General features: G+C 53.0%; 1 protein-coding gene across 3 annotated transcripts; it reads right to left on the bottom strand.

Annotated features, from left to right (window-relative positions):
* KCNS1 (potassium voltage-gated channel modifier subfamily S member 1) lies at positions 1-10416 on the bottom strand. 3 transcript variants are annotated; one of them, XM_082430222.1, is made up of 3 exons: positions 10321-10416; positions 6991-8034; positions 1-4710 (listed from the first exon to the last, which is right to left on the bottom strand). In XM_082430222.1, the coding sequence occupies exons 2-3, from the start codon at positions 8014-8016 to the stop codon at positions 4240-4242; spliced, it is 1497 nt and encodes a 498-aa protein (XP_082286348.1). In that variant the 5' UTR covers positions 8017-8034; positions 10321-10416; the 3' UTR covers positions 1-4239. The 3 variants fall into 3 exon arrangements, with proteins under 3 accessions (XP_082286348.1, XP_082286347.1, XP_082286346.1); XM_082430221.1 differs by lacking the exon at positions 10321-10416 and having other exon boundaries at positions 1-4419; positions 4573-4710; positions 6991-10194; XM_082430220.1 differs by lacking the exon at positions 10321-10416 and having other exon boundaries at positions 6991-10194.
* Between the last annotated feature and the right edge of the window lie 613 nt (positions 10417-11029).

Here is an 11029-nt window from a genome sequence, read left to right as displayed (position 1 = left end):
AAGTGTATTTTTTTTTTTTTAATTTTATTTATTTATTTATTTATTTATTTATGGCTGTGTTGGGTCTTCGTTTCTGTGCGAGGGCTTTCTCCAGTTGCGGCAAGTGGGGGCCACTCTTCATCGCGGTACGCGGGCCTCTCACTATCGCGGCCTCTCTTGTTGCGGAGCACAGGCTCCAGACGCGCAGGCTCAGTAGTTGTGGCTCACGGGCCCAGCTGCTCCACGGCATGTGGGATCTTCCCAGACCAGGACTCGAACCCGTGTCCCCTGCATTGGCAGGCAGATTCTCAACCACTGCGCCACCAGGGAAGCCCCACAAGTGTGTTTTTGATTATATACAAGATAGCTTCCTTATGTTAGAAACATTGATAAAATTGTGTGCATGGGAAGAAGCTGTGAGCATATGATGTGCTGGGCAGCCAGGGGTTGGAATGTAATTGACACCTGCTCTTTTTGCCTATTAGCATCCTTCCCCTTTATTTTGGTGACCTCACATGGACTTTTCTTTGGGTAACTACTTTTCTTCCATCCCAAGTGGTCTGTTGTAGATGTTTATTCAGGTACCCTGCCCTTCGCCCCCATCAAGGTAGAGGCATCTGACTCAAGCTAGGCAAATCAACCTGTTTCCTGGGATTGGGGCTTTGAGCAGAATGATACAGGGAAGGAAAGTGATTGGAGAGGGATCATTTGAATGGCAGTGTCCTCAACAGAAGGTTCATGGGTCCTGCTACTGAGGTCCCTAGACCTCCGCTCATTCCTACATTTCCTGAGGCCTGGCCATTCAGTTTTTCCTTTGACTGGGTGAACTTCACCAATACCTTTCTGTTGTGGGCTGAATGGTGGTCCCCAACTATGCCCACATCCTAATGTCTGGAACCTATAAGTGTTACCTTATGTGGATCTTGAGATGAGATCATCTTGGATTATCCCGGTGAGCCCTAAATGCCATCTCAAGTCTCCTTATAAGAAAGAGGCCCTGGGAGATGTGACACAGACAGAGGAGAAGGCAACGTGATGACAAAGGCAGAGAATGGAGGGATGCAGCCACGTGCCAGGAAATGCTGGCAGCTGCCAGCAGCTAGAAGAGGCAAGGAGAGGACTCTACCCTGGAGCTTCTGGAGGGAATGTGGCCCTGCTCACACTTTGATTTTGGAATCTGGCCCCCAGAACTGTGAGAGAAATAAATTTCTCTTGTTTCAAGTTTGTTTCATCGTTTGTGGCAATCGGTTACAGCAGCCACAGGAAACAGTACACCCTCCAATAAATAAATTTTTTTTCTTAAGGAAGTCAGTTTCTGTTGCCTGCAAACAAAGAACTCTAACTGTAACGGTTGTTCATCATTTCACTTATTTATTCTGATGAATTACCCTTTTTGACTAAGTTAGTAACCCGCTGGATTCCTATCACTTACAACCTGTGCCTAATCCAAGATTGGAACCCGAGAATGTGGATTCTGAGTCACTCCACGTATCACCCACCATCCCCAGTCACCCAGAAAGCACGCCAGGCAGCCAGCTTCACACAGGCAGAAACAGGCCCCTGGGCCCAGAATGGTTTTCACTGATACACGGGAGTGGGAGTGAGTTGTTGCCTTTCTACCAGGGCCACACACAGCCTCATGATGGATGCAGGTCAGATGATTTTTCCCTGAGCTTTCCTCACACCAGCTCTAGGGACTCAAAGTCTGGAAGCTGTCTGGCTCCTTGGTGTATGTCCAGCAAGACCACAAGGGTGGTGCATGCAGCCCTTCTGGTCTCTGGGCTCTGACCTGAGCAGAGCTGGGCCTAGAAGTTAGGAGGTGAGTGTGCAGGAGGGCTGGTGTGTGTGTGTGGTGAATTCATAGGCAGCCCCTTGGCTTAGCTCCAGTCTCTGCTCCAATCTGGAGACTCAGAATCCACCCACATGTAGGGGCCTACTATGTACCAGGCCCTGTGCACATGCTGTTCCCTCTGCTTGAAACACGCTTCCAGGCACCCTCATTGTCTAATTAGGTATTTATCCCTATGATGGGATAGTCACTTGCTCAGGAAAGTCTTCTCTGACCTCAGTTAATGGTCCCTGCTCCCTTACACACTTGTAGTTCCCTTTACTTCATAAAGCTATTACATATTTATGTGGTTATTGAATTAAAATCCATCTCCCCCACTAGTCTGTAAGCTTCATGAGTATAGGAATATATATTTTGTTTCCCACTGTATCTCTGAAACCCAGTCAGCAGTTAATAAATAGGAGGCCAGGTGGGTAAAGTAAATCTGAGAAGTGGCGGGGCTAACACCGTGGTGTCTGTGTGTATGAGGAGGTGGGTGGTGGGGAGGGAGGGGGGCGCTATGGGGAACTGGAGAGGCTGCGCCTCGCCCAAAGGCATTTGAATTTTAAAAAATACACTAAAAATACTGTTCAGCCAAACAAAACACATCTGCAGGCCACACGTGAAGCCCCAGCTAATGCCTCTTCTAAAAGATATTTGTTGAATGAATGAGTAAAGAATTTACAAGGAAGTCATTTTTATTTTTATTTTTTTATTTTTATTTTTTAAAGATTTTTTGATGTGGACCATTTTTAAACTCTTTATTGAATTTGTTACAATGTTGCTTCTGTTTTATGTTTTGGTTTTTTGGCCATGAGGCATGTGGGATCCTAGCTCCCCGATCAAACCCGCACCCCCTGCATTGGAAGGCAAAGTCTTAACCACTGGACCGCCAGGGAAGTCCCAGGAAGTCATTTTTAAATCCTCAAAAAGCAAGGAGGAGGAGAGAGGCAAACTGAAAGGATCTCCTTTTCGGTCTTGTCTCTGTCCTCTTAAGGACAAGGTCTCTCTATTTCCTTTTTCTCCTCAGTGCTCCACATGCAGTAGGCTGTACAAATTGGCTGATCTAGTCAACGTTTACTAAATACCTGCGTCACGCAAAGCCAGGTTCCACCAGACAGTGTCTTCCATCTTGGAGCTCAGTGTGGTGGGACAGACAGAGCCGCAGTCCGGCAATGACATGATAGTGATGGCTGTCCCAGCCACAGTATGTGGAAAGGGCTGCAGGAACCCTTCCCTCCCAACTTTCTCAGCAAATAGAGAGAGGATTCAGCAGGCGAGTATAAAACTTGTGGCCCCAGCAAGGATGAGAGGGCTGGACCTGGCCACAAGGGACAGGAGGCTCAAGCGTTTGCCCGGATGGTGACCCAAGGTAGGGCTGGAAGTCTGCGTCATGGGCAGAAGGGAACTGCCAAGATCAGCCTGGGGGGATCTAGGGAAGGGGGGACAGGTGTCGATGCACGGCAGCTCCTTGCCACCAACACTTCAGAGCTGAGCTGGCTTTAAATCAGTGCTCCATTTGGCTTTCATCTCCCTCTGGGGCACAGATGGTGACCATCTAATAGATGGGCTGAAATGTGGAAATGGAGTAGGTCCTAGCATAGCTGGTCTAGACCTCAGGCCTCAGGCCAGGGCCCCTTCAGATTTTCTGTATCTTAAGCCAGCCCCGGGAGGAAGCTTCAGGACTATTGTTTAGCAAGTCTTGCCCATCCACTAAGGGGGCAGCTTCCTAGTCCTTGCTTAAAGACCTCATCTTTGAAAGCTGACTCCTGTTGGAAGCTCCTGGAAAAGAACCACCGCTGAGGTCCAGGAGCCTACATCTGAATCCCCTGTCTGGTCCTTTCCCTAGCTCTAACAGAAGGTTCTAACTCTATGAACCAACTCTGGGGGGTTCCATGAACCCCCTACAACCACATGCAAATTTTGTGAGGGCAGAAGAAAGACGAGTGGAAGGAACATTGCCTTGGCAGACCAACGAGCTGGGATTCCAACCTTGGCTCTACCAGTTCTACTTGTGCGACATCTGGGCAAGTCATTGTGCCTCTCTGAGCCTGTTTCCTCATCTGTGAAATGGGGACGATTCTCATCCTCCAACACAGGGCCAATGTGACATGGCTAAGAGACAGAAGGTGCTCAGGAATTGCTAGCATCCTTCTGACTTTCCCTCTTTGGCTCATGCCTGCACCGTGGGTGGCTTGGAGGTTCGTTTAGAAAGGTCTCTGGGTTGCTCCCCAGGCTCACAGAATCTAGGGTAACGCTATGCTGCCCTGCGCCTTTGGAGGAAAGGACTCGGCCTCCAGGTGTCATTTCTGAAGCCAGAGTGAGTGATACTGAGAGGTCATGCCACCAGGAAGAACTTAAGCAGGGGAGGAATCTCTGCTCTGTTTCAGCTCACTGCAGGGGTGTGGGAAGGGGGGCATGGAGCCCTGGTTTTAATAAACCTGAGAGTTTGGAGGCCCACTAGTGGCCTGGGCCTCCAGGTCTTCAGATCTTCCCTCCTGGGAGGTCTCTCGGGAGGTCTCCAGAGACGCCTCCGACACTCCGTCAACGCTGCTCAGCAAGTCCTCAAACTCCCAGTGGTCACTGTTGCGCACGGCAGCCTCCAGGGCCTTCTGGCATCGGTAGAAGTGGGAGAACTTGTTGAAGATGATGGTGATGGGGAGCGCCACCACCAGGATGCCCCCGAGGATGCAGCCCGACGCTGCCAGCTTGCCAGCCACTGTCACCGGCACCACATCCCCATAGCCCACGGTGGTCATGCTCACCATGCCCCACCACCAGCAGGCCGGGATGGTGTCAAAGCCCACATCCTCCTCCTTCTCGGCTGTGTAGGCCACGCAGGAGAACACAGACACACCCACGGCCAGGTACAGCAGCAAGATGCCCACCTCACGGTAGCTGTGCTGGAAGAGAATGCAGGAAGTCAGAGTTGGTGAACTTACAGACCCGGTATTGGGCATATAGGGAAACTGAGGCCCAGAGAGCAGAAGGGGTAGGTCCAAAGTCACGGAGCAAAGTGGAGCTGGTGCCAACACCCAGGTGCCCTGCCTGCACACTAAGATCGTTCAACTACAGTAGCCAGCAAATCGCCCTGAGACTGAACACAGGCCTGATTTCTGTTGTCCAAAGTGCCTGCCTGCTAAACCATGGCTGTTTCTTCTAATGCAGGGGCCACTGGTGGCGCCAGCCAGTTAATGGAAAGCTGGTGATTTTTACACTGTTGCAGAACCAAGAGAGAACCACAGTTTATATTCCACAGTGTAAAGAGTTGGTTTCATGTCCTTCTGACTGGTCTATCCCATTTCTGATAAGTACACAAATATTTTCTGCCTCTCAAGGAAGCTAAGAGGATGCATAAGTGCCCTGGGCCACCCATTGAATGCACTTGCCTATGGGTATGCATATTTGTTCTGCCCCCAAGGCCAAGCCTTATGGCACTGATTCTCGAATAGTGCAGTTCTGTCCCCCAAGGGACACGTGGCAATGTCTAGAGACATTTTTGGTCGTCACAGCTGGGAGAGGTGTGCTACTGGCATCTAGTGGGTAGAGGCCAGAGATGCTGCTAATCACCCTACAGGGCACGGGACAGCACCCTGCGACCCAACGAAGAATTATCTGGCCCCAAATGTCAATAGTGCTGAGGCTGAGAACCCCTAGTCTGGAACAGGGCCTCCCAAACTGTAAGGTGCAGAGAAATCATGTAGTGGGAACTAACTGAGTAGGTCTGGGGTAGGGCCACACATTTTGCAAACTCCCAGGTAATTAGAAAACTGCTGCTGGCCAGGGGCCTGGCTTTGAGTAGCAAGGCTCTCATCCAAAGTCTCACACCCGTGCCTTGGACGCTGCAGCTTTGATCAGCACTCTTCTCCTTCCTTGCAGAAAAAGCTAGCAGCATCAGGCCCTGGCTTCCTGCATGGTGGAGGCAAGGCAGAGTTCTGGGGAGGACTGTCCCTGGAGAAATGCTCAGTTCAGGCGTCTGGCTAATGGAATTCCCTCTACCTGCCCTAGCAGTCTGCCCAGGTCACCCTGCCTGCACCCAGCATCCTGGCTGCCCTGCCGTGAGAGCGTGCAAAAGGCTTTCCTAAGCCACGGGTGGAAGGGGTCTTTCAGCACCTTTTAGGGATTCTTAACAGGGTTGCATGGAGCTTTAGGAGAAAGAGGTGCTAGGGTCAGGACCAGGTGGATTCTTCTCTGGGCTGTATCACTTATGTGCTGAGGAACCTCTGACAAGTCCTGCCACCTCTTGGAGCCTCAGTTTCCACGTCTGCAAAGTAGTCACAAAAATACTTGCCCCTGTTTAAACCTCTCACAGGATCCCCTATTCCCACGGGAAAAAGTCCAAAATTGTGGGCCAAGAGTTCACGACCTTTCAGTACCCTGCCCCACTCACCTCTCCAACCTCCTCAGTGGGCACACCCTTCCCTCCATGTCCCCCTCCCAGCATCATCCTTTTCCCTCTCCAGGCCTTCTTCCAAGCTGTTCACATTTCCTCCCTCCCAAAACCAGGCTAATTTCACCCCCTTGAGGGTAAGCTTGCCAGGGCAGTGATTCACCCCCAGTGCAGGCCCCGACACAGGGCGGGTGTTCAATAAATTGCAACCTGGCTTTAAAAAGCCAACCCTCCAACCTCAGTTTCTTCATCTACGGGAAGGGAGTAAATAATAGCATCTTCCTGAGGAAGCTGTCCTGAGGATGAAATCGATAATGGATATGAAATTGGCACAGAGTTAGCAGTCAGTAAGTGTTAGTTCTGGGGCTATTGCTAGACTTAGCCTATGAAGGGTGACCTATGATACCCGTGCTCCCTGATAATATCAGCACGAAGGCTCCGCAGAGAAGCCAGTGAGCATCCTGCTTGGAATATTTTTGTGATGTTTGACAGATAGATCCAAAGTAACCTTTGTATTGTTTTTGTTATTGTTGTTTGTTTGTTTTTGTCTTTTGTTTTGGTTTGGTTTTGGAAAGAAAGACAAGCAAAGCTCTGCCTCGCTTTTCCATTTCTCTCCTGGGAAACAGATAACAGAAAGACCTTTCTTACAGGGCTATTGGGAAGGTAGGACGGGACTGGACGTGAAATGCACACCTGGTGTCTAGCCCCGTGTGCCTGGACACCACAGGCTTGGAAGTCCCCCTGCTAACCTGCCCCATGGTTACACCCGCCTCCCCGAAACCCCTAACCTTACCTTGAGCGTTGCACCCAGCGAGCGCAGCCCAGTGGAGTGGCGCGCCAACTTGAGCACGCGGAAGATGCGCATGAGCCGGAACACCTGCACCACCTTGCCCAGGTCGCCCAGCTCCTCGCCACCCGCTCCGACCCGGTCTCGGAGTGCCACGCCAGCCAGTAGCGTGAGATAGAAGGGCAGCACGGACACTATGTCGATGAGGTTGAGCGGGTGGCAGAAGAAGTTGCGCGTGCTGGGCGCTAGCAGGAGGCGCGACGACACCTCGAAGCTGAACCAGGCGATGCAGAAGTACTCGAGGTGCCGCAGCACCGGGTCGTCGCGCAAACCTTCCACCCTGCGGCCCGCGGCCACCGCGGCCACGGCGGCCGCTGCCTCGCGGGCCTGGTACTCGGGCAGGCTGTGGATGCACATGGCGGCGATGGAGGCGAGCACCACGCCGATGGAGACGCAGCTGAAGAGCTTGCTGGGCAGCGAGTAGCCCGGGTTCTCCATGGTGAGCCAGAGGCGGCGGCGCAGGCGGCCGCAGCGCACCGCGCCGTAGCGCGCCAGCTCTCGCTGCACGTCAGAGATCTCTTCGGGGCACGGGTCCACGCTGCTCAGCGTGTCGCTGTCCTCGTCCCAGACGCGCGGTCGCGCCACGCGCCGCTCCAGGTAGCGCGCGCGGCAGCACGTGGCCAGCGCGCTCTCGCCCAGGCCCCAGTAGTCGGCCTCCTGGCCGAAGGCGAAGACGCACTGCTCGTCGAGCACGTGCAGGCGGCCGGTGCGGTAGAAGTGCAGCAGGCTCAGGAAGAAGCCCGGGTGCCGATCGAAGTAGAACTCGCGCGCCGCCGCGTCGTAGTCGTCGCACAGGCGTCGCGCCTGCTCCTCCGACGCCGCGGCCTGCAGGCGGCCCAGCCGCGTGCCCGGGAAGCGCGCCAGGGCGCGGGCGCTCAGCCGCCGCCGCACGCCGCCCACGTTCACGCGCAGCGCCTCGTCGCTTCGCCGCCAGGGGACCCGGGCTCCGGGCCCCGGGGACTCGCTCACCATGGCTGCCGCGCGCTGGCCCTGCGGACAGGGGAGGGGCACGCTGAAGGGGGCGTTCCCGGACCACCTCCCTTCCACGAAGACCGGGTCTAAATCCCCTCCCTGCTCCATCCCCAGCCAGGGGTGTTGGAGGCTCTACGTGAAGCGTCTGGTATGCCGTAGGCACACAGTGTCAAGTGCCCTCTGGACTCAAGAGTCAAGCTTGGGCTTGAATATCCCTCACTCCCCCACTGGGGTCCTTGGCCAAATCACTGAGAACTCCCCCCACCCCTTCATTTTCATAAAGTGGATGCTGAGATGTCCCTTGGAGGATTATGCAAGCTATCGAATGGCAGGATGTCCTGGCACCCAGTGGCTGCTCATTCAGGACGTCTCCTTGCCCAAACTTGGATTTTCGCATACCAGAGGCTTCCTATGGGCTCTTGCTCAAGCCAGCACTCTGAAGCTCAGCTTCCTCCTCTACACAGCGGGATAGTAAGCATTACTATCTAGGGTCGTTGAGAGAATCAGTTTAGACCAGAAGTTCTTAAGGTGTGTTCCCTGGACTACCAGCTTCACCATCACCTGGGAATTTGTCAGGGATGCAGCGTACTCTCAGCCTGCTCTGGACTTGCTGAATCAGAAAGTCAGGGGATGCGGTCCAGCAGTCTGTGTTTCAACAAGCTTGGAGGGTGATTCTGATGCATGGTCAAGATTGAGAGCCATTCGCTTAGACTATTTAAAGCATCTGCAGAGTCAGTCTGATTGAATTTTGGCACTCTTGTGTGACCATAAGCAAGTCATGTCACCTCTCTGAACTTCTGTCAAATGGAGCTAAAAATATCTATCTCCAAGTGTGGTTAGAAAGATTAAATGACCTTTAGCAGGCCTGGCTCCCAGAAGGGGTGTAGTAAATCATCGACCTGTTTGTCTCCTGGAATCAGGCAAACCTGGGTTTATAGCCACCCTTGATGCATCTGGAGCCTTGAGGAAGATGCATTCCTCCAGGTCCCATTTTCTGGCATGATGCACAATTCACAATGCGGACAATAGCACCTGCTCCCAAGGAAGGCTGGAGGATTAAGGTAGGTTATGGAAGTGCTCGGCCTTAGTGGATACTCAGGAAATGTTACATCTTTCCACTGCTTACTGTCTCCAAGTTCTGCTGGAATTGAGGACTAGTGACTCACCTCCTGACCCTCAGAAATCTCATCTGTGCTGTGGGTTCAGTAATGCCTGCTTCCCTTGGGTGGATGGGGGACTGAGTGTGTATCAAGCAGCTGACCCAGTGCCTGGCAGGGAGCGGGCAGGGTGCCCTTCACTTACCCTGGGCTTGGTGTTTAAGGGGGTCAGGGTTTCATCCTTAGCTCTGTCACTTGTGTGACCTCTGGCCAGTCTCCCCCAGCTCTGGGTTTTAGCTCCCTTATCTATAGAATGGGGATAGCAGCACTTCTGGTGAAGGGTTATTGTGAGTATGTGTGCAAAGCCCCCGGAACACAATAGGTGCTCAATAAATGTCAACCCCTTGCACGTCCCTCATCAGACATAGGTTCAGATTCTGAGTTTGCCACTTACTAACTGTTGACCTTGAGCAGAATCATGCCCCTTTCTGAACTTCGGTTTCCTCATCTGTAAACTGGGGAACATCATACCTTCCATAAGAAGTTTTGAGGATTAAATGAGGTAAATTGTTTATCGGCAGCACAGTCCCTGGCACATAATTTGTGCACAATAAATACATATGTGATGCAGCTCCACGCCTTCCCCACCTACTTGGACTTGGTGTCAAAAGATGGAGTTTCTAATCTAGTTCCATCAACCATTAGGTGCAGGACTGTGGGCAAATCGCTTTCTCTTTTTTTCTGGAACTCACCTCCCTGCTCTATGAAATGGGATGATTAATTTAACAAACCTTCCCTGCCTAGAATCTGAGGATCAGTAAGAAAGATTAAGTGATTTGCTCAAATTACCCCGCTAGCCCATGGCACAGTTGAGGTTGGAAACTAGGCTTTTTGATTCAAGACTCTCTCCACACATTTATTTTGAGCACCTACTACGTGCTGGTCATTTCGCTGGGCTCCAGATACACTTCGCGGGTTTAATCCCTCCACCAACCCTGACAGGGAGGTTTTTGAATCCCATTGTGCTGATGAGCAGACAGGACAGCCCAAGCCCGGCCAGCCCCACATTGCTCCCTCCTGGGTTAGGGGTGGGGGGGTCTCATAGCGGGGACACGGGCACCGGGACCCAGGGCAGCCTGGTCTCGCATTCTCGCAGCCCCCGCCCCTTCCCCGGACCGTGCCTCCCTCCCCCAGGGAGGTCCCGTACCTGTCGCGGGCCCTGTAGGGCGTCCGCCAGCCGCGTGGTCCCGGAAGGTGCCGAGGCTGGGGAGCCGCTTGCTGCGCCCGACGTCTCTGCCCGGAGGCCCCGCTGACCCCTCCTTCCCCGTCTTCCTCCGTCCCGGTGGCTGAGGCCGCATCGATCGCTGCCGGGGGAGGGAGGGAGGCCGCGGGCTGTCGGAGGCGGGGGTTTCTATTCCTGACTCAGTTGGGGAGAGGGGGGATGTCTGGAGACGGGGCCCAGCCAGGACATCCCCCCACAAGTCAGGGGCCAGGGGATGAGGGGTAATTTAAGGGGCGCGGGTCCCTCTAGAGAGGGATTTTGGCCAGAGCTTCTCTGACAAAGGAACAACAACAGCAGCAGCAGTAATAATAGCTTCCTTTAATTGAGTCCTTAGTATGGGCCAGGCACCAGGCTTCAGGTGACTTACCTAAGTTATTCCTGACACAAACGACATGGACAGGGTCTTCTGTTACCCATTTCACAGACAAGCCCCAGTCATTAGCTCAGGGTACTTAGCTAGGAGTTGTGGACCTGGGATTGCAACTCACATCTTCCAAGATTTCTGCAGGGAAATCTTGAAACAGATCAAGCCTGAAACAGATCATTTTGCCCCTGAAGTTCAGTGTCATCACCTGCCCACAGATTCCTGATTCGTGGTGCCGGGGGTAAGAGAGAACTGTGCCAAAGAGTTTTG

The sequence above is a fragment of the Balaenoptera physalus genome (assembly GCF_965194825.1).
Source record: "Balaenoptera physalus genome assembly, chromosome: 16".
Taxonomy (NCBI): Eukaryota; Metazoa; Chordata; class Mammalia; order Artiodactyla; family Balaenopteridae; genus Balaenoptera; species Balaenoptera physalus.
This window is presented reverse-complemented; position numbering and strand designations above follow the sequence as displayed.

Coding starts and splice junctions, on each gene's coding strand:
- KCNS1 (XM_082430220.1), bottom strand. CDS start 8,124: ATGGAGCAGGGAGGGGATTTAGACCCGGTCTTCGTGGAAGGGAGGTGG. Junction 4,711..6,990: donor CGCTGGGTGCAACGCTCAAG/GTAAGGTTAGGG, acceptor ATTCTCTTCCAG/CACAGCTACCGTGAGGTGGG.